The following is a 23,704-nucleotide window of genomic DNA, read 5'->3' on the forward strand; positions in this document are numbered from 1 at the left end:
GCAGACCTGCTCCTTCCAGGGCCCAGGGTACCTGAGGAAGGGGGTCACTCAGTACCGGGAAAACTCAGTGAACGCCCAGGGACCAGGCATCACACTTCAGCTCCTAAAGAGGGCAGCCTGGACCTCGGCAAGGGAACACTGTTGTGTGTTTTTGCCAATGACTATAAGCAGGAATTACTACAAACAGTCCATTTTGTAGTTTTTATTAAGCTATATGTGTACATGTTTGTGCATGTGCACACATGTGCCCAGGACCACAGGGCACGTGAGCGTCACAGGAGCCCCAGCTCATGGTGTTGACAGGTGTGGACCATGAATGATCTGCCGGTCCCAACTCTTACGTAAGAGCTGGGTGATTTTTCTTTTTTGCCCCAATTGTCTGATTATCTTGGGACTTCAATTTCCTCTGAAGGACAATGAGGGGGCTTGAACCAACCAAGACCCTTTCTAGAGCTGACTTTTCCAGGACCCTTGGGAGATCCCTGGGTGGGAGTGAGCAGGCAAGGGTGCTAGTTCTGTCTGATGATACAAACAAATAGTATCTACAATTACAACTTTAAAAGCTTTCATAACCACTCTTCTTTTCACTCAAAATGAGTGTGGAAGTAATGCAAGGCTCCTAGGGGCCAGGGGCCAGTGGGAGAGTGGGCACCAAAAGTGGGTCCAGGGGGCTTCCCTGGTGGCGCAGTGGTTGAGAGTCCGCCTGCCGATGCAGGGGACACGGGTTCGTGCCCCGGTCTGGGAGGATCCCGCGTGTCGCGGAGCGGCTGGGCCTGTGAGCCATGGCCGCTGAGCCTGCGCGTCCGGAGCCTGTGCTCCGCAATGGGAGAGGCCACGACAGTGAGAGGCCCGCGTACAGAAAAAAAAAAAAAAAGTGGGTCCAATTGCTGGCGATTACATTCAACTAAATGTTTAAGAATTGAAATGATTAAACATGAGGGTTGGGATTCTCCGCCAAGCATCCTGAGGGCATCAAGAAGGACATTGGAAGATAAAAGAGAACCCTCTAAAAGATTAAGGGAAACTGGCCTAAAAAGTTTTGTGACTTCTCTGGGCCTCAGTTTCTCAATGAAGGGTCTGGACTCATGATTCGCAGACCTTTTCTCCCTAGGGAGGTGACCAGCTCACTCCCAGGGGCAAGTAGTTACACCTGTCTGCTATTCCCAAGGTAAATAGCAAATAGTACAGGGATCTTACCTGGTGCTTAATTGCTGCTGAAGTTCCAAAACACTGGATCTGTTTATCAGCAGATACTGTGCCTCATTCACCAGAGAGAGGGTGGCTGTTGTACAAGCAGATTGATCTAAAAGTGATGGAGTATTTAAAAGAAGAGTTGCTGGAGAGGGAAACAACCTAAGTGTCCACTGATGGATAAATGGTTAAGGAAATGTGGTATACATACACAGTGGAATATTATTCAGCCATAAAAAAAAAATGAAATCTCGCCATTTAACGACAACATGGATGGACCTTGAGGGTATTATGCTAAGTGAAAAGTCAGACAGAGAAAGTTCTATACTGTATAATCTCACTTAGATACGGAATCTAAAACAAAACAAAACAAGCTCATAGATCCAGAGAACAGACTGGTGGTTGCCAGAGGTGGGGGGGGGGGCGGCGGGGTTTGGCAAAATGGGTGAAGGTTAAAAGGTACGAACTTCCACTTATAAAATAAATAAGTCCTGGGGATGTAATGTCTAGTGTGGTGACTTCAGTTAATAATACTGTATTGCATATTTGAAAGTTCTCATCATAAGAAAAAAATTTGTAACTGTGTGATGATGGATATTAACTGGATTTATCGTGATGATCATTTTGCAATATATACAAGTGTCAAATTATTATGTTGTATGCCTGAAACTAATATAATGTTGTATGTCAATTATACCTAAATTTAAAAATTAAGATAAAATAAATTAGAAAAGAAGAGTTGCTTTCTTGGAATGCAAATGAATCATGCTTCCATTGACTTGCATTCTTTAAATTTAATTTTTATCTTATAATAGAGTGTAGTTGATTTACAATGTTGTGTTAGTTTCAGGTGTAAGCAAAGTGATTCAGCTATACGTATACATATATTCATTCTTTTTCAGATTCTTTTCCCATATAGGTTATTACAGAATATTGAGTAGAATTCCTGGCCTGATTAGTACTTGAATGGAAGACTTGCATTTTTAAATATTAGGGACTGTTTCTAAAGGGAAGAAAATGGTGCCCTGGAAATAAAAAATGTTCTAAGCATGGCTCAAACTTCTCAAAAACAGAAAGAACATAAGCTTCTAGAATATGCTGTTGATAATCTGGAAAAAAATAATAAAATGCTGAAGTTAAATTCTTCCAGCAAAGGAAACTTGGAGGCAACACTTAGAGGAGGAGAGATGGGGCTGCAGGGCAGAGGTGGGGAGGTGGCGGGGGTGGGGGGGGTGGGGGGGCCCTTCCCCAAGCAAGAAGAAGGGCCTTGATGAGGGTCACAGGCCCAGTGAGATCTTCTGAATCTGGTCAGTGAATCTAGTCAGGGAGAAGCTGGGTTCTGCCCTCGGGCAAGTGTGTAATATTGACTTTAGAAATAAATAATACAAGTTTTAAAACTACTGAAAAGAAAAAAAAAAAAGAGTGGAAGAAAATATCAAGGGCCTCCAGAACTACTGCAGCCCATCACCCAGCTTCCAGCTCCCACTTTTTGGGCCATAGCTGTCTTTATACAAGATGTTGATGATAAAGGCTGGCCGGGCCAAAACCTAGTGAGCTGTCTCTGAACTAGGCCTGTGGACCCCAGAGTACCCGAGAATGGACACTTCCAAGAGAATCGCTTACAGATTCTCTATTTCCATGTCTTCTTTGCTAAAATGGCTCTGCCGGAGCAGTGAGGTGCAATCCCAGGCCCCTCCACAAAAGGCCCTTCTCACCCTTCACAGGGCAAATGGCGCATTGGCCCTGGGGGCTAAAAATCTCCAGGGTGGAAAACAAAAGACCAGTTCAAAACCCTGGGGTCTGTGCTGAGAAAATAAAAGTCTCTCAAGCTTGGGTGACTGATCCTCCTGTAGGTCAGATGGGTTCCATTTCTTTGCTAACCACAAAACTGCCGGAACTAATTAAGTTGTCAAGTGACAGATGATTAAAGTCATCTTGATGTTAGATCCCTGTGCCTCAGAAGAAAGGTTTGAGTGACAGCGCGTTAACCAAACACCTTCATCCCCAGCTGTTTACTGACTTAAATAAGATTCTTCAGAAGAGAACCAGTGCTGAACACCAGCTATTCTGATGATAGGTGACAGTCATTCATGGACGTGGGAATTAATCACAGGTGGCCAGCCATCTCATTAAGAGATTCATTTTCCACTATTTTTTTCTCTTTATGTTTAATAACTATTTTTTGAAATTTATAATATACTTTTGTTGCTTTGATCAACTGTGTACTATTAAAAACTATGATAAGAACTCAACCTAGGAAAAATTTCCTAACACTGAGACTCTACAATCACAGGAAACTTTAAGAAATTTTATACATTTCAATTTATATATAATTTTAGTTTCAGATAAATATGATAGGGTGATCAAGGAAAGAGTTTCAAGCATAAAATATATAACACTAAGATAAAATTCCTTCAAGGAAGTGGAATGGAAATACAAGTTGAAGAAAGAAAATGAAAGAAAGAAAATTTCTGTACCTTAAAAAACAGTTTGTTTATACACATATTTTTAAGTTAATACTCATAAGACTCAAATCACTATGGTATTGAGACTCCACTGGTTTATATTTAAAAGGGCAATGTACAAGTTTTAATTTTAAATGACTACAGGCGTACATTGTTTTATTGCATTTCACTTTATCATGCCTCGCAAGTACTTCACAGGTATTAAGTTTTTTACAAATTGAATGTTTGTGGCAACACTGCATCGAGCAAATCCATTGCACCATTGTTCCAACTGCATTTGCTCACTTCATATCTCTGTGTTGCATTTTGGTAGTTCTCACAATATTTCAAACTTTTTCATTATTATATTTGTTATAGTGATCTGTGATCAGCGATCTCTGATGTTACTATGACTTGCTGAAGGCTCAGATAATGGTTAGAGTTTTTTAGCAAGAAAGTATTTCTAATTAAGTTATGCACACTGATTTTTAGACATAATGCTATTACATACTTACTAGATTACAATAGAGTGTAAACATACCTTTTATACTCACTGGGAAACCAAAAAATTTTTGTGACTTGCTTTATTGTAGTGGTCTGGAACCGAACTCTCAGTATCTCCAAAGTAAGCCTGTATATTTGCAATATGCTGGAAATCACAACCTTTGCAACTTTTTTTTTTTTTAAATTTAGATGACAACGTAAAGAGGTAGTGTAGCTTTAAAAAATTTCTTCTAAGGTGTACCAACACAAAAATGTTCAAAGGCCTAGACCTAGACCATCAGAGACCTCTCCACCGTAAATGGCATCTTTGAAGTATAATATTCACAAGCTGACACTCCTGATCCTGTATCGAGCAGCCAACGGATTCATTCTGCTCCCACCTTTGCCTACCCAGGTCCCATCTCCCACTAGGACAGTCACTGCCGCCTCCTGCCTGGACTCTTTGCTTCCTTCATTTCCCTCTCCCTTGCAGCCTCCACACCTCACCAGGGGTGTCTTTCTAATGCAAGCTGCATCATGAAACTCCCCAGGGTAGAATTCTTCAGTTCTTCAACCTGAAGACAGTGCTTACTTACTCCTCAGCAGCACATTCATCTCTTCTCTCTAGCTCTGCCCCATCACTCCCCTACCCATGTCTGACCCTCCTAAACCCTTCTCTGAACCCATGAAATGCCAAGCTCTGCCATGTTGCTCCTCAGTAATCTTCTTGCCTTTCTCTGCCTGGAACACTTCTACTCTCCTGTTAAGATGCAGCTCCAAACTCACCTCTTCCCTGAAGCCCTCCATGACTCACTCCAGGTGTAGATTTACAAGCCAGTCTCCCAGGGAGCTAGTGACTAAGCCAGGTCATTCCTGCACAAACCAGTAATGTGGCAACTCTCCAGTCCATTCATTTATTCATCTGGTATTTACTGAGCAACTACTATGTGCCAGATCTGTTCTAAGCCCTGAACAAAGCAGAGAAAAATCCCTCCCTCACAGAGCTTATGATCTAACAGAGGGAAGACAGAACATAAACAGGATAACTGAGTTGGCCTATAGGATGCATGGCCTATAGGATGTGAAAAGTGCCACAGAGAAAAATAAAACAGGGAATGAGCTGGAGGTTCAGGTAGGGGCCATGGTTCTAAGGAGGGCAGCCAGGCAAGGCTCCCCCGAGAAGGTGACATTTGAGCAGACACCTGAAAACTCTCTCTTTCTATATGGTACTGTTAGCTCAAAGTACTTTCTTCTCTGCTGTCTCATTTTACGCTCACAACAGCTTATGGCGGGAAAAACTGTCAAAACCCTTAAATCTAAGTAGATGACATGCCATCACAATGTTCTGCCGTCGAGTTCTACAGAAGTTCAACACCAATGGGTTCAAGGATTTGCCAAGGTCTCAACAACTACTTGGTGTCAGGACCAAGACTAGAAGTCCAGATTTTCTTAGTATACAGCAAGCTACCAATGTTTTTCTTTAACAAAACTTAATTGTGCTTCTAAACATGCAGGACTGAGGCAGAGAGCTTGAGCAGAGGCTGCAAGCCCCCCTCGGCCTCCTCGGGCTCATCCTGGAGACCACACATGGGTCCTGCTGACCTGGGGGACACCACAGCACCTTTCTGCCAGCGGCTGACCACCCCTACTTTCTGTTCATGAGCACGTTGCCCTGTCAATCCATTTTTTGGGCTGATTTTCGTGTCTGCAAGGGTTAAACCCAAGTGCCTGTCCCCTAAGAAGCAATCCGAAATGTGATACCTTTGCCTCGTTTCTTCCTTGCATTTCTTTGAAAGTCTGAACTTTGTCTGATCAAATGATATGGACGGCCAAAAAACGTTGACAACCAGCTTGAAATTTTTTCTCCACAGTCATAAGTATTTACCCTGGCAGAAAAAAAAAAAAAGGAAAGATGTTATGTAGTATTCCTTTAAATAACTGAAATAGCAAAAAGTTATGTAATATAATATTATATAATTAATATAATATAATATATAATATGAAAACATGAAGCCCCCAACAAGACAGAAATCTACAGTGACAAGTGTGCTTAGGAAGTCGCAATGAGATTCCCAAGGCACGGGAAGGCCTGGGATCTGGAGCTTATGCAAAGCTTTCAGATCAAATTAAAAGCTTTAGAAATTTCTCTTGAAAGACTTTGTTTATATTACTTACAGCCCCTGAGAACCACAAAGCTTGGAATTTAAGAGCTTCCAGAGCATTATTTTGCTTTAAGAAGCTCTGGAACCCAGACCCATGTCCTGGTTTTTTTACTATAGGCCTGACTGGAATATCTTCTCTCACGGCCATGCTGTAGGGACTGACGTGTTTGGTTTCTGAAAAGAACACTATGGCCATAAGTCACCGATATAAGTACATTTTTTGATCTGGTTTTTTAAAACTCTTCAAACTTCTAGAATTTTTAAATAGAATTTTAAATTTTTTAAAAATCATAATCTATACATCTCCAGAACTAATCATGCAAAATTGCTAATAACGTACATTGGGATTACAAGATAGATATTATTGAAAACTTATCCTAATTTTTACTGGGAAAAATAGCTGCCTTTAGGATCTAGAAAGGAAAGGGAAGAATGAAATCTTGCTTTGTAGACATTCTCTCTGGTGCTTTGAGAGATGCACCTAGGTCCATTTTTCATCATATTGAGCACTTGTGGTTCTGAGTATGAGAAGCCTGACCTCTAGCTATCGAAAAGCTTTATTAACCAGAAAATGCCATTCCTCTCAGATGCAGCTAAATGAAATCTACAACCAGGGAAGAGCCTGATAAATAATTGCAGATACCCCTGGATAGCTATATTTCTCTCTATAAGAAGATTTGCTATAGTGACATGCAGAAATGTTTACCCCAAATTCATTGCCCTAATTGAAAATGTGCTATGATGAGTGTTTAAATCTGCACAAGAACTAACAAGAGGATGCAGAGTGTGCTCACCCCTTGGGCTCCAGGATGGGCCAGGGCCCATGATGCTCAATTGTATAGAGCACAATCTTCACGCTATCACCTTCCCACCTTTCCTGAGCATGTAGCCCTTCATCATCCCAGCGTGACCTGGGGCACTAACAACTTGAGTCCAATTTGGATGTAGCTTGAGTATTTGACATATCATCTCATGACTTACTTGTTTGCAGTGCAGAAGGAAATGTACTCTGACTCAGTGCTATGCATATCACCAACTACTGAGCACAAACATACCCACCAACTACTTTATTGTGTTAACTAATAGGCAATTCATTTTAAAAGACTTTTACTATATATAAATCCCTACTGAACTGTTAAGGGTTAACCATTTTAGTATTTGGGGGGTAAACTAGTTGGGGTATTAGATGCGCTGGGAACCCATCAGATAGGGGCCCACAATCAGAAAATTTGTATTCCACGTGTTTTCAGGTTGAAATTAGATTTAGGTTAAAAGGGATGCAGAAATTTGATGTATTCAATAAATTGATTTGTAAATATTTACGATCAAGAAATAAAATGAAATCCTATAACACTCAACCTCATTTTCTATGTTTCCTAGAATTCAGCAGATGATTTACCATCAATAACTCAGATTAGGTAATAATCCACAACTATACGGAATATAATTGTTGAACTATCACTTGAAAGTTCTACAACCTGAGGGACATCTTGACACCCCCCTCAGCTTCCACATCCAATTCATCGGCGAGTTCAGGTTATTCTACCTCCAGAATATATTATATCTGATGCCCACCTGATTTTCTCTCTGAGCCTGATCCAAGCCTCCATCTCATCTCACCTGTGTTACTAACACAGATGCTCAGCTGGCCTTCCCACTTGCACCTTTACCGTCTTCCAACTTTTCTACACCCACCAGCCAATTTTTTCAAGCTGTGAATCAGGTCCCTTGACTCACCACTCCCCTGCGGCCACCCCTCTGAGCTCCACCATGCCTCCTCCAAACTGTCCCCTGCCTCACCTCACCTCCCTCCACACCACACTGTTCCAGGGTCTACAGGAAGCAACACAGACAGTCCTGCTCTCTCGGGTTCGGCATTCTAGCAGGAGGGACTGAAGGTATATGTTGGGGAAAAGATTAATGAGAAGGAGAAGAATTCAGCAGAGCAAGTGGAGAGGGAGGGGCTGGCTCCTAGGGGAGGTCAGGTGGGCCCTCTGAGAAGGAGGCTTTTCAGCAGAGACCCGATGAGGTGAGGAAGTGAACCCTGCGGGGGTATAAACAGGGAAAGAGCATTCCAGGCAGAGGGAGCAGCAAGTGCAAAGTCCTAAGGAGGAAGCATGCTTAGTAGGTGTGAAGAAGAGCTAGGAGCCAGTGTGGTTGGAGTAGAGTGTGCGAGGGGGAAGCGGCAGCAGACTGGACAGAGGATGCAGCCGAGGACCGATGGCACAGGGCATTGCTCTCTTCCCCACTCTGAGCCGCCCTGCAGCTAGACCTGCGAATGTCACCTGCTGCAGCCTCACCTGTCCGCACAGACCTTGCTTTGGCAAATCTGAGCTGGGTTGCTGTTCTCCTCAAGTGGCACCGCTATAGGCTCCATCCCTATTGAATAAAGGTTAGAGACAAATTTATCATCATGGAAAAAAAACAAGTATGTCCAAAAAAAAGTCCATTATCCTGAAATATACAAGAATTTTAATGACACTGGAAATTGGTTGAATCAAGTCAGTGGCTGAGTCTTGGAAATCTCTTTATAACACAGAGATTCTCTTCCTCATTATCGGTACCACCAACAGCGTGTGCATCGAGCAGCTTTGCCATGGAAGACTCTGCACTGGGGCAGTCACATCCACAGTCCCTGGAACACTACAAATTCCTCTGAATGCTTTCTCTACCTCTGCATGACTCCACATCCTGACATCATTGCTCACTAGGCTACCTTAGATCCTCTAGAAATAGGCAGGCAGACATGAAGGCTCACTCTGTAAGGATGTCAGTATAGTGTCAATTCTCAGTAGCCCCTAGGAATCAGCATTAAATTGGATTCCTGCATCAATCATCATTATCACCAAGAAAAAAAAACCCAAAAAACTGTTATTATGTCAGTGGGGTTGGGAAGCCATTCTTTTCTAAAAAATTGTTACATACATCGTACATACAAAGGAGTGTTTAACATATATACATAGTGGTCTGAAGAATAATAAACGCTCATATACCCAGTACTCAGCTAAAGTGGTATTCATTCTTTCAATAGATTTAGAATAAAATATGTGGAAGAAACTAGAGGAAACTGATCCATGGCTACTGATGGGTGAAAGACCTTTGCTAAAGGCTGGAACGGCTGAGGGCCTCTGCCACTCTGCACTCCTTCTCATCCTTCGTGAGTCATTAAAAATATAGGGAACTGCATGAAGCCAAGACACCTGAGTGGAATTTGTGGCGGCTCCTACTCTGTGGACTCCTCCTGTGTGGCCCACCCGTGCCCTGCACCCTCTCAGCATTGCCGCCAGTCACACTGCTCACCGGCATGACCCAACCTGCCCCCAGCAAGCACACAGCAAGCACACCTGTATCCCTGCTCATGCTGGTCCTGCTTCATCACACACAGCACAGCAACGGGTACATCCATTCCTACTCACGAGCATCAGATCATGACTGTTACCCAGACCCATGCCAAGCACGACAAGCCTTTCACCACAACAAAGACAGAGAAGTAACAATATGCGTAAGAGGTATTTCATCAGCTCTGTCCCCTGCTTGTCCATGTCTTACACAAGCATGACCAGTTCCACACTCCTGTCCCTGTGTGGGGAAGGCCAGAAGAGGCCTCATCCAGAAAGCTCCAGAAGTTTGGAGAGTGCTGTGCTGAGTGATTAGAGATGCTGCTGTGTCAAAAGGCTGTTCATGGGGCTTCCCTAGTGGCGCAGTGGTTGGGGGTCTGCCTGCCGATGCAGGGGACGCGGGTTCGTGCCCCGGTCCGGGAAGATCCCACATGCCGCGGAGCGGCTGGGCCCGTGAGCCGTGGCCACTGGGCCTGTGCATCTGGAGACTGTGCTCCACGGCGGGAGAGGCCACAGCAGTGAGAGGCCCACGAACCGCAAAACAAACAAACAAAAAAAGGCTGTTCATGGAAGGATGGGATTGCACCAGGTGTGCACCCACAGGGGAGAGCAGTAAAGTGAGTCCTGGAACATTGGTTATGAGGAAGTAACCACAGCAAGGGGACAGCACGTGTACAAATGCACAGTGGAAATGCACCCCGGGGCTGCCAGCAGGAGGCCTGCACTCAGCCTCCTTCTACCCTTACCCAAGACTCTGCACAAAACATATATAATCATAAATATGGCCCTCAGCTGGCTTATAAAGGTCATCGCAGGCCTCTTGCTAAACAGGCAACCTAATCTGGGGTCCCCATATGGATTGAGCTCAAGCGTTGCCCCCAACAAAGTTCATGGGGATTGAGTTCATTCCGGATATACTAAGCCCTGTGCTTGTACAGCTCAGAGATACAGAGAAATAAAAGATTCCAACCTCTGGACTCAAGATACCTGAAATCTTTTGGAGTGACAAGTCATTTACATAAAACAATTATAATGCCTTGTTTTAATGTTTATTATTTAGGGCCAAAAGTTTGTCCTACCATACGTGTCCTGAAAAGGATGCCCTTCCTCCACCCACAGTGCTGGAAGTCCCTACAAGTGAGCAGAACATCTGATATACCACACCACCTCACAAAGTGCTGCTGATTTGGAGTGGAAGATATTTGGGTATTTGTTTTCGCTCTCTCTTATTCCTTATATTCTGGGATAAATCCTATTTAGTCATGACATACATTTTTATGCTTCAGAGAATAGAAAGAAGAGTAACCCATTCAACTCTTTTTGTATGTTAATATCCTGGGTATACAAACGTAAACAAGAAAAGTATAATAGAAGAGGGTAACATCACAATTCAAAGAAATGGAAAGATATCCCATGCTCTTGAATTGGAAGAATTAATATTGTTAAAATGGCCATACTACCCAAAGTAATCTAAATATGTAATACGATCCCTATCAAATTACCCATGACATTTTTCACAAAACTAGAACAAATAATCCTAAAATTTATATGGAACCACAAAAGACCCAGAATTGCCAAAGAAATCCTGAGGAAAAAGAGCAAAGCTGGAGGGACTTCCCTTGTGATGCAGTGGTTAGGAATCCCGTTGCCAATGCAGGGGACATGGGTTTGATCCTTGGTCCGGGAGGATGCCACATGCCACAGAGCAACTGAGCCCATGTGCCACAGCTGCTGAGCCTGCACTCTGGAGCCTGCGAGTCACAATTACTGAGCCCACATGTCACAATTACTGAAGCCCGCACACCTAGAGCCTGTGATCCACAACAAGAGAAGCCACAGCAATGAGAGGTCCACACACTGCAACAAAGAGTAGCCTCTGCTTGCTACGACTAGAGAAAAACCCGTGCACAGCAACAAAGACCCAACACAGCCATAAATTAATTAATTAATTAATTTTTAAATAAAAGAACAAAGCTGGAGACATAACCCTCCCAGACTTCAGACAAAACTACAAAGCTACAGTAATCAAAACAGCACGGCATTGACATAAAAACAGACATATGGATCAATGGAACAGAATAAACAGCCCAGAAATAAACCTACACACCTACGGTCAATTAAACTTCAACAAAGGAGGCAAGAATATACGATGGAGAAAAACAGTCTCTTCAGCAAGTGGTGTTGGGAAAGCTGGACAGCCACATATAAATCAATGATGTTAGAACACACCCTCACACCATACACAAAAATAAACTCAAAATGGCTTAAAGACTTAAGCATAAGACATGACACCATAAAACTCCTAGAAGAGAACATAGGCAAAACATTCTCTGACATAAATCATACCAATGTTTTCATAAGTCAGTCTCCCAAGACAATAGAAATAAAAGCAAAAATAAACAAATGGGACCTCATCAAACTTACAAGCTTTTGCACAGCAAAGGAAACCATAAACAAAATGAAACAACTACCTACAGACTGGGAGAAAATATTTGCAAATGATGTGACCAAGAGGGCTTAACTTCCAAAATATACAAACACCTCATATAGCTCAATAACAAAAAAACAAACAACTCAGTCAAAAAATGGGCAGAAGACCTAAATAGACATTTCTCTAGAGAAGACACACAGATCAACAATAGGTGCATGAAAAGATGCGCAACAGCAATTAATTATTAGAGAATTGCAACTCAAAACTACAAAGAGGTACCACCTCACACCAGTCAGAATGGCTATCACTAAAAATATATATAAATAACAAATGCTGGAGAGGGTGTGGAGGAAAGGGAAACCTCCTCCACTGTTGATGGGAATATAAACTGGTGCAGCCACTATGGAGGCTCCTTAAAAAACTAAAAATAGAATTACCATATGATCCAGCAATCCCACTCCTAGGAATATATCCAGAAAAAACAATAATTCAAAAAGATACATGCACTCCAACATTCACTGCAGCACTATTTACAATAGCCAAGACATGGAAGCAATCTAAATGTTCATCAAGAGATGAGTGGATAAAGAAGATGTGGTATATATATGCAATGGAATATTACTCAGCCCTAAAAAAGAATGATATAATGCTATTTGCAGCAACATGGATGGACCTAGAGATTATCATACTAAGTGAAGTAAGTCAGACAGAGAAAGACAAATATCATACAATATCACTTATGTGTGGAATCTAAATAATGATACAAATGAACTTATTTACAAAAGAGAAACAGACTCACAGACATAGAAAACAAAGTTATGGTTAAAGAGGGGGATAAATTAGGAGTTTGAGATTAGCAGATACAAACAATTATATATAAAATACATAAACAACAAGGTCCTACTGCATAGCATAGGAAAGTATATTCAGTATTTTGTAATAAACTATAATGTAAAAGAATCTGAAAATGTATATACATATATATACTATACATATATACTATATATATATTTATAACTGAATCATTTTGCTTATACCAGAAACTAACAACATTGTAAATCAACTATACTTCAATAAAAAAAATTTTTTTAAAGAAGATAACTTCTCAATCTCACTAATAAGAATAGGTACAAAAATACCAACAAAATATTAGCAAACTAAATCCATCAATGTATCAAAAAATCATTGCCAAATAGTTTTTTTCTTTTCTCCAAGGATGCAAGGATAGTTCAGTACTAGACAATCGACTAATGTTAAGATATCACACTAATAGACTATAGGGAAAAAATATAACCAACAGATGCAGAAAGAGCATTTAGTAAGAACTATTAATCATGATAAAACTTTTGGCTAAATTTAAAAAAATACTTTAGCCTGGTAAAACAAATCTATTAAAAATGTACAGTAAATACAACTCTTATTTCTGAAATTTTAGAAGAATTTTATTCAAGTCGGTAATAAAAAAGGATATTTCCCATCACTGCTCCATGCAACAAGAAAAGAAGAAAAAAGAGGGCGTGAATAAAAATTGAAAAGGAAGATATGAAACCGTCATTATTAGAAGATGATATGCCTATTTATATAGAACATGCGAGAAAATCTTCAGACCAACTAATAAAACTAACAGGAATTCAGAAAAAGTACTGGGTAAAACACTGATATACAAAAGTCAACAGTGTTTCTATACTACAACAGTGTTTCTATACTACAAAAATAACCAGTTAAAATATTTAATAGAAAAAAAAGATAGTGCTCAAAATACTCAAATAAACAATTATATAACAAAAAGTGTGCAAAAATTTTCTGGAAAATAGTATTAAAATTATTTTAATAAATTATTATTAAAATTTTGGAGTAAAGAAATCTTCATGGAGAGAGGTACTATTTATATATAGAGGACTCAATATTATATGATATAAATTCTCCTGAAATTAATTTATAATATTACAATCAAAATATGATTACAAAATATGTAATTTTGCAATCAAAATCCCAATGAAAATAATAGAGAATGTCAGAATGGATAAAAAGCATGAGCCAACTGTATGCTGGATACAAGAAACTCACTTTAAATATGATATAGGCAGATTAAATGTAAAATGGAGCCATAAAGAAAATGAAAAGGAAGTCTACACAATGGGAGAAAATATTTGCAAATCTGATCTAAAAAGTGACTTATATTCAAATATATAAAGAATTCTTACAACTCAATAATTTAAAAATAAGTAAGCAAAGAATTTAAATAGATATTTTTCTGAAGAAGATACACACATGGACAATAAACACATAAAAAGATGGTCAATATCATTAGTCATTAGGGAAAAGCAAATCAAAACCATGTGAGGTACTGCTACACACCCATTAGGATGGCTATTAAAAAAAACAACAATAGGGCTTCCCTGGTGACGCAGTGCTTGAGAGTCCGCCTGCCGATGCAGAGGACGTGGGTTCGTGCCCAGTCCGGGAAGATCCCATGTGCCGTGGAGCAGCTGGGCCTGTGGGCCATGGCCGCTGAGCCTGTGCGTCCGGAGCCTGTGCTCCGCAACGGGAGAGGCCACAACAGTGAGAGGCCCGCGTACCGGAAAAAAAAAAAAAAAAAAAAAAAAAACAGAAAATAACAAGTGTTGAGGAAGATGTGGAGAAATTGGAAACTTCATATGTTGCTGGTGGGAATGTAAAATGGTGATGGAGTCACTTTGGAAATGCTAAACACAGAGTTACCATATGACCCAGCAATTCCATTCCTAGGTACATATCCAACAGAATTGAAAACATGTCCACACAAAAATTTATACATAAATGTTCACAGCAGCGTTATTCATAATAATCACAAATGGAAACAATCCAAATATCCACCAACTGATGAATGGATAAAAAAATATGGTATATCTATACAATGGAATATTATTCAACAATATGGATGACCCTTAAAAACATTATACTAAGTGAAAGAAGCCAGTCATATATTGTTGCCATTTATATGAAACATCCAGAATAGGCAACTCCATAGAAACAGATAGTAGATTAGTGGTTGCCAGAAGCCAGGGATAAGGTTGGGAATGGGGAGTGACTGCTAATGTGTATGGGGTTTCTCTTTGAGGGTGAGGCAAATGTTCTAAAATTGATGGTGGTGATGGTTGTACAACCTTGTGAATATACCAAACATATCATTGAATGGTACACTTTAAATGAATACATTTTATGGGATGTTACATAAATATCGATAAAGCTAGAAGAAATAAATATAAAGGTGGAAAATGATACACCATACAAACACTAACCACAAGAGAGCTGAACGGCTATATTCATATCAGACAAAGAATTTCACACTTCACATTTTGAAACAAAGAAAATGACCATGCATAAAGAGGAGCATTACTTAGGGAACAATTCACCAAGGAGACATAATAATACTAAGTGAAGCAAAAACTAAGAGAACTAAGGGGAAAATAGACAAACCCACAATTACAGTTGGGGACTTCAACACTCTTCTTTCAGTAAGCAGCAGAACTGGTAGCGAGTACATAAAAATTCAGCAAGTACAGAGAAAAACAGCAATACCATCAACCAACTGGTATAGAACTGACATCTATAGAACACTCCACCCAACAACAGGATACACATTCTTTTCAAGTGTATATGGAACACTCACGGCAATAAATAATATCCTTGGTCATAAACCAAACCTTAACAAATTTTAATTTAAAATCTATAAAGTATGTTCTCTCTTTTGGAGAGTTTAGTGGAATTAAACTGAAAATCAATAGCAGAATGAAAACAGAAACATCTCCAAATATATAGAAATTAACACACTTCTGTAATCCATGGGTCAAAATGAATATAAAGAGAACAAGTAAGGACATAAAAAGATGCTTAACATCATTAGCCAGTAGGGAAATGAAAATTAAAATCATGACGAGATTGGAGTTCCCTGGTGGCCTAGTAGTTAGGATTCCAGGCTTTGACTGTTGTGGCCTGGGTTCAATCCCTGGTCAAGGAACTAAGACCCCGCAAGACACATGGTATGGCCAAAAAAAATCATGATGAGATGCCATTACACACCTATTAAAATAAATAAAACAAAAAATACCGACAATACCAAAAGCTGACAGAATGTGGAACAACTGGAACTCTCATACATTGCTGGCGGGAATGAAAAACGATTCGGTCATTCTAGAAAATGGTTTGGCAGTTGCTTTCAAAGGTAAACATATCCAAAAAAAAAAAAAAAAGGTAAACATATCCTTACCATATGACTCAGCAATCAACGCCTAGTATTTATGCTAGAGAAATGAAAACTTGTGATCAACCAAAAACCTGCACATGAATGTTTAGAGCAGCTCTATTCATAACTGCTCAAAACTGGAAACAAGCCAAACGTCCTTTAACAGATGAATGGATGAACACACCCTAGTATATCCATACAATGGAATACTACGCAACAATAAAAAAAGAATAAACTACCGATTCATGCAGTAACTTAGATGGGACTTAAAGGCGTCATGCCGAGTGAAAGAAGCCAATGTCAGAAGGTCACATATTGTATATTCTATTTATATAACATTCGCAAAAAAGTAAAACTATAGTGATAGAGAACAGATCTCTGATTGCCAGGTGTTAAGGGTGGGGAGAAGAGAGACTATAAAGGGTTAGCATGAGGGAGTTTTCTGGGGTGATGGAACTGTTTTGTACCTTGATGATGGGAGTGACTACACAAATCCGTGCATGTGTTAAAATTCATAGAGGGAACAAAAGGCCAAGAATAGCCAAGACAATCTGGAAGCATGAGGTAGGAGGACATGCCCTACCAGATATCAAAATTCATTCTATAGGTATTAACATTGGCTTATTGGTTCAAGAAAAAATAAACCACTGGAACAGAATAGAACACCTACAGCCAAGAAACATAATCATTGAATATATGGAAATGGGATATATCACAAAAGTACAGCTATAAGTTAGGAGGGAAATTGGAATATTCTATAAATGGTAGGTGGGGTGTGGAAGGAGAAAGAATGAGACCAAGGAGAAGTACATAGGGAATTTCAGCTATATCTGTAATGTTTTTAAGTATTAAAAGAAGGAGGAGGAGGAAGAGGTAGCAGAGAAGGGAGGAAGGAGGAGGGTAGTAGGAGGTAAGAGAAGTGGGAAGGAGTAGGGAGAGGAGGAGGAGAAATTGAGGCAAATGTGGCCAAATGTGAAGGTTTGTTAAAACTGGATGCTGTAAGTACGTATTGTAGTATTCTCTATACTTGTGCTGTCCAACACTGTAGCCACTAGCCACATTTGGTAATTTAAATTAATTAGAATCACATAAAATTAAAATGTAGTTCCAGCGTCCTGCTAGTCACATTTCATGCACTCAGTAGCCACATCTGATTGGTGGCTACCAAACTGGACAATGTAGATGTTGAACATTTCCATCATCATATAAGGGTCCACTGGACAGAGATGGCCTATGAATTTATATGTGTTAGTTCATAATAAAAATCCACAAGGGGGAATTCCCTGGCAGTCCAGGGGTTAGGACTCCACGCTTTCACCGCTGAGGACCCAGGTTCGATCCTGGTCTGGGAACTAAGACCCCGCAAGCCGTGCCGCCAAAAAAACAAAAAAAATCCACAAGGAAGAATCAAAGCTTGCAGAACATATGATGAGTGAAGGAATTAAAAGGAATGTAAGTAAAAGGACAACAGATAATTTCAATATCTATATCTCTTTACTTTCTGATTGGACCGTCAGATCTTCACCTCTTCCCAAAAATCTGCCCCCAAAGAAATTCCAAAAATGCAAAAGGAACAAACTTTCCGTTGTCTCTTCTAGACATCATTTCACTTCCTTTTGGATTATTTTAATATTTGGTAAAGGAAGAGCCATGACTTTACTTTCCTATGAGAAAAAAAGCTACTCTTGACAGCTGCTTTGTAAAACTGAACCCAGTTTTCAGACCTTGGGCTTTGATGACCATGATCCTTCGCTGCAGGTCAATGAAGGGCTGGATCAGGCAGAGCCGGGGTTCCTGCTTCTGACTCAGGCAAACACCGTTGTGATTCACAACCATCCAGTTCCGGTCGTACAGCAACCCTTGATTTCCTAGAGGCCACCTGGTCACCTAAACAAAAAGGTCAATGTATTTTAAGCCAGGGCTCCTCAAAAATCATCTTCGCATTTATGGCACAGCGGCTGTACTAAAGCAGAGGACTTCAGAAATTCAGCACAGACTCCTGAAGGAAAAAAGGGATGAAGAGAAGGAAGTAAAACAAAGGAGACAATGCAAAGGAGACTTTGGGGTTGAGATACCTTCCATTCACCCTCCAGATCCAGTTTGCACCCTTCTCCACTTCAATCTGCTTTTTAAGTAGTAATGCGTGTGCACAGCACAACATTCTGGGAGCACAAGAGTGTACTTGAAAAGTAGGTCTCCGCCCCAGCCTGTGTCCCACTCCCCTCCCCACAGGCCTCCACTGCACCTGCTTTCTGTGTGTCCTTCCACAGTGGTGGATGCCTGAACAGGCATATATCCTTGTACTACAGACCTATTGCACAAATTGTGGCTACACTGGAATGGTCCCTGAGTTGATCCACTTTAAGTGTGTAAGTTTTCCTCAATTCTTCATATTTCTACAAAATTAAAATACAAATTATGCCCAGTGCCCAGATCTTGCATTTAATACCATTCTCCAATAGAAAGAACCAGGATTCTTTGGAGAAATGGTTTATTCCAGGGCTGGGTCAGGGAATATACAAGATGAGCCAGGAGCACCCTGTAGTGCTAGAAAAGTAAGGAAGTGCTCAAAACACAAACTGATGGAGGTATGTCAAAGGGATGCAGGAGTCAACTGAAAGCATGCCCAATGGCCAAAACTGGAAAATACTGAATAGTAATAATAATAATAATAATGTAGTACTGAATTATAATCCAAAGTATAAAATAAATACCCATGAGTCCAAATAAATAAATAGAAAAAGTCAAATCCCTCATACAGAAGAATCCCAAATAATTGATGTAGGTGTTCCCTCCTCAAGAAGGTGGAGCGTAACTCCCTATAACTCCCTACCCCTTAAGTGTGGGCTACACTTAGTGACTTGCTTCCAAAGAGAACAGTATAGGAACAGAGTGGAGGGGAAATTTTACAGTGAAGAAACCTGGCAAATACCGGGTGCTCCAGGTTCATGTCAATAGTGGTAAGTCATGCTGACAGTACCCTAATATGATATGATGAGAATAGCCCTTTACTTCTGTGGTCCTACTTCCGAAACAAACCATAACCCCAGTCTAATCCTCAGAAAGACATCAGACAAACCCAAACTGATGGATATTCTTTTCTTTTTTTTAATTCGGTACGCTGGCCTCTGACTGCTGTGGCCTCTCCTGTTGCGGAGCACAGGCTCCGGATGCTCAGGCCCAGCAGCCACGGCTCACGGGCCCAGCCGCTCCACGGCATGCGGGATCTCCCCGGACCGGGGCACGAACCCGCGTCCCCCGCATCGGCAGGCGGACTCTCAACCACTGCGCCACCAGGGAAGCCCTACTGATGGATATTCTAAAAAATACCTGACGGATACTCCTCAAAACTATCAAGGTTATAAAAACAAGGAAAGTCTGAGAGACTGGTACAGCCCAGAGGAGCCTAGGGAGACACAAGGACTAAATGTCATAAGGTGTCCTGGATGGGATCTGGAACAGAAAAAGAACATTAGGGGAAACCTAATGAAATCTCAATAACGTGGGACGAGGTCTTTGCAGGAGTTTTGTCCGCAAGTTACACAAGTTGCTTACAGCGCGGCAGGTGCAGTAGTTCCACCCGTGAGGGCTCTTCTGGAGCCAGCTGTCTGTTAAAGAAGGGTGTAGGTGAAGCAATGCTTTTGAAATAGTATTACGATTAAGAGACCAACATTCGCACACTGATTGTGAATCAATTTCATCCTGTCATTTTCCTCTGAGCACTCAAATCAACTTCTCCAAGGAATCTGAAAACTTCAATTGGGGGTAATGAAGAAAGGAAAGCAATTTTTAATCTAGGGGCACTTTGGGGAGGGTTCTGCTGGGAAGGACCTGAGGGAAGACTGAGGCATCAGGGGAAGTGAAGGAGAGGAGCTGCGGGCCCCAGGGGGAGGGCGCAGCACTCAAGAAGAAACAGTGTCAAGGCAAACTGAACTCAAGCAAGGTAAGCCCTGTATACAAGACGCAGAAACGTGGTGCAGTGGGATGGGAGTGGGGAGGGTACTTGGAGGACTGACAAACCCGGGCTTAAATCTCACGTCAGCTAGTTATTAGCTTTGGACAACTAACCTTCCTGAGCCTTGGCTTTGTCATGTGTAAAATGGACGTTATTATCATTTCTCATAGGACTGAGTGAAAACTAAAACAAAATATAAAATGTAAAGCAGCTGAAATATATCAGATGATCCACAGATGTTAATCCCTTTACCTCTGCCCTTCACTTGTCTTGTGCATCAGACCTCTCCCCATAGACTACGGCTGCTTCTGCTAGTACAGCACTCAAGTTCAGCAATACTATAGTCTATATAATTGTAGCTAGGCCCAGAAACCACCATTAAATCATTATTTCTATAGGAGAACATGTTTTGAATTACAAATAACTTTTTAGAAGACAGTCTGTTATTGGGAGGCATTTCTCCATGGATTTCTCATTTCTGCATGTCTGTTTCAACAAGCAGAAGTACTAACTGTCCTTTTGATCCAGACTACTTTTTCAAGGATGTTTGTATAGTGAACAGCTCTACAACCCTCTGGAGCAGAGGGCAGGTTTGCCCACAGTCTGATATTATAAAGGTAATGGCTTCTCCCTGATCGAAGACTACACAGGTTGGCTGGCATCCTATTATGAAAGCGTCAGGTTTCCTGAGTTAGAGGTTTCTGAACATGAGCACGGCATCCACCTGGGCCCCTCTGGACCCTGTCTTGGGACCTGGGGCACAAAGAGAAGCAACACACCATGAAGCTCATGCTGCATGCTGGGTTGTGAGTAAGTCCTTTATCTCTGACCCAGGAATCTCATGTCTTCTGTCAGCATCCATGAAACTGTGGCAGGCTGTTTCTCAGACCTTCACACCCATCTGTTGGAACATGTCTATCATTTACTGGCTTCCTCCCTCCTTCTTCTTCTTTGTCTGGGCCAAGTTTTCAGCCAGTGTGTCTGTGTTGCCATGTGAGGGGTGAGCTTTCAGCTGGTGCAGCTGGGCTTTGGGTTATGGAAGGAGTTGGGCAAATAAGTATTCATTGAGGACAGTGGGAGCCAGGGTTCTCACAGGATTTATAAGTGCAGAAAGGGGGACGGCTAAATAAACGTTATGGTGTTGGGTTGGAATTGGAGGTATTAGTACGAAATCATGGCCTATGGATAGATGATGGAGATGGATGGATAGATGATAGATACATAGATACATAGATACATAGATATGTGTGTGTGTGTCATAAAGTGTCTGCTTCCCTTCTGAGATACTTCACACCCTGAGAGAAGGAACCACTTCCATTTTGCTCATCACTGCACAGCAAGTGCAGGCCCAGGGCCCAGCAGGTAGCAGGTGTTCAGTGTATAGTTTCTGAAAGAGCAGATGGATAGAAGACCTTTAGCAAAAAAGGAAACCTACTGAGTTTCAGTGTCCTTGTCTGTAAAATGGAACACTAATTCCTGCTACACTATCTGTGCAATGCGGCTCTTCTATGGGACATGACTCATCTGTGAAAATAGAGTCCTGTTACTCCTCACCTGCCTCCATTCAGGAGTGGAGGTGAACTTACTTATTTAAGGTCTCAGATTGGAGGACAGGCTCCTGTGTGACCAGCCCGAAATGCAGGTGACAAACAGCCTTGACCATGGTATGTCCGACCAGGAGCCAGGGAGCCTGTCATCCCAGAGGCTCAGGAAGCTGGGAACTTTCTATGAGGCTGTCTTTCTATGATCTATGTGTGTCCCTGGGACTTGGTCTCTAGCTCCCAGCTCCAGTGACTACCAGGCCAGCATGTTTACAGACATTATGTAGTTCACCTTCATGGGAAGAGCTGAGCGGAACAGACGCATGAGAGCAGGGACCCAGGGAGTCAGCAGACCTGGATTCAAATCCTTGCTCTATCATTTATTAGGGGGTCATGACCTGGGCACAGTGCTTAACCTCAGTAGCCCCCAGCTCCATATCTATAAAATGGGGGTGATATTACCCAGTACCTCATAATATTGTTTTGAGGATCAAATGAAACAAAGCACGTACGATGCTTCAGCAGGGAGCCAGCACACACACATTCGGTGAAAGTTACATCCTTAACTATCAACAGTAACTAGGTGGTCACACCCAGAAACAGGATCCTCTCAGGGGTCCCCCTAAGCAGAGCCACGGTCAAAAGTCAGCCCAAACCAAGAAAGGCAGAATGAGAGTGCCTACTACGATTTTGATTTTCTGCATGCTTTCCTCCACTTCCTGAACTTTTTCCTTTGCTTTATCAAACAACATTATAAAGTAAACAAAAAAGAAGCAATCTCTTTAGCTGCCACTAAAACCCTTACCTCAAATGCGGCACAGGATTTGATTGGGTAGAGGAAAAGGTTGGTGACGATGTGTGACCCAAGGCTCCCATCCAGGATGCCTGCAGCTTTCTCTGAAGGGGTCTGCTGGGTTCTGGTGGTCTCTAGCAGAGGTGGGCGCAAACTCACAGCATCCGCAGTGGTGGGTGCGTTGTCCCAAACCCTGGAGTCTGGGGAAGCATCTTCCTGAGGTGAGGGACTACGTCTGGCCCTGGTGGCAGGCAGGCTCTCTGCTGACAGGGCTCCAGCCTCCCCAGGCGTGGCCAGAGGGAGAGGCTGGCCATGAGACGGGCGCAGTCGGGTTGCTATGATGAACCTGAGAAAGGCCTGGGCATCCTCAAGCGTAGACATGTATCCAAACGAAATCCTCACAGATCCCGTCGGCTGCCCATCTATGAGGTCCACATCGTCACCGCAGACATGACCAGCCTAGAATAAAGAAATAAGTCGGCCAGAGTGACTCATTCCTCATGGATAAAGTGGAAACCATTTTGTAAAACAAGTTTTGTTAATTTTATAATATAAACTTAACCCAGGAAAAAAGAACTGCAACAGGAGCTGTGTGCCTGAGGCATAGTTCCAGAAGCACAGAGACTCACTCTCTGGACGTCACTCTTTGCTCAACTGTGAATTGGGATCTATACCAATCTTAGGGGGCCACTAAAAAGCCTAAAAGATACAACATTGTAAATCAACTATACTTCAATAAAAATAAATAAATAAATTTGTTTTTTTAAGTTTAAAAGAAATCATTCATGGAAAGCATTTACCAGAAACACGCACACAGTGCTCACCCACAGAGGTATCAAAAGACAGACCAAAGTTTCAGAAGCATAGATGGGTCAGCTCCTTGGTCTACCTAGGGCTTAAGTGACAGGACCACCTGCTGGCCATGCCTTTTAGCCTCTCTCAGAACCAAAGGGAGGTCTGCATCCCTGACAGCTGCCCTTTGACAAGAGGGCGAGACAGAGGTGCTGCCCCTATGAATAACCGGCCCAAGGCCAGGATGAAAGCCAAAGGCAGCATGAGTGCCCTGTCGGGAGGTGGTGAAAGAAAGGCAAGACGTCCCCAAGCCTCTCCAAGCCTGGCAGCCTGGTGTTGGTCGCTGCTC

General features: G+C 41.8%; 1 protein-coding gene across 10 annotated transcripts in view; it reads right to left on the bottom strand.

Moving 5' to 3' along the window:
* MOCOS (molybdenum cofactor sulfurase) overlaps window positions 1-23,704 on the bottom strand; it is a 57,229-nt gene that overhangs the window by 10,819 nt on the left and 22,706 nt on the right. For 8 of the 10 annotated variants that reach the window (XR_010933051.1, XR_010933052.1, XR_010933050.1 and 5 more), the window contains 5 exons: window positions 22,576-23,022; window positions 17,999-18,161; window positions 8,581-8,659; window positions 5,880-6,004; window positions 1,198-1,303 (listed from right to left, as the gene is read on the bottom strand). Coding sequence is in view for 5 of the 10 variants with exons in the window: in XM_067699308.1 (XP_067555409.1) it covers window positions 1,198-1,303; window positions 5,880-6,004; window positions 8,581-8,659; window positions 17,999-18,161; window positions 22,576-23,022 (920 nt within the window). In the remaining 5 variants the exon portion in view is untranslated. The remainder of the gene's footprint in view (window positions 1-1,197; window positions 1,304-5,879; window positions 6,005-8,580; window positions 8,660-17,998; window positions 18,162-22,575; window positions 23,023-23,704) is intronic. The other 2 variants (XR_010933053.1, XR_010933054.1) reach the window with 1 other exon arrangement.

The sequence above is a fragment of the Pseudorca crassidens genome, chromosome 12, assembly GCF_039906515.1.
Source record: "Pseudorca crassidens isolate mPseCra1 chromosome 12, mPseCra1.hap1, whole genome shotgun sequence".
NCBI lineage: Eukaryota > Metazoa > Chordata > Mammalia > Artiodactyla > Delphinidae > Pseudorca > Pseudorca crassidens.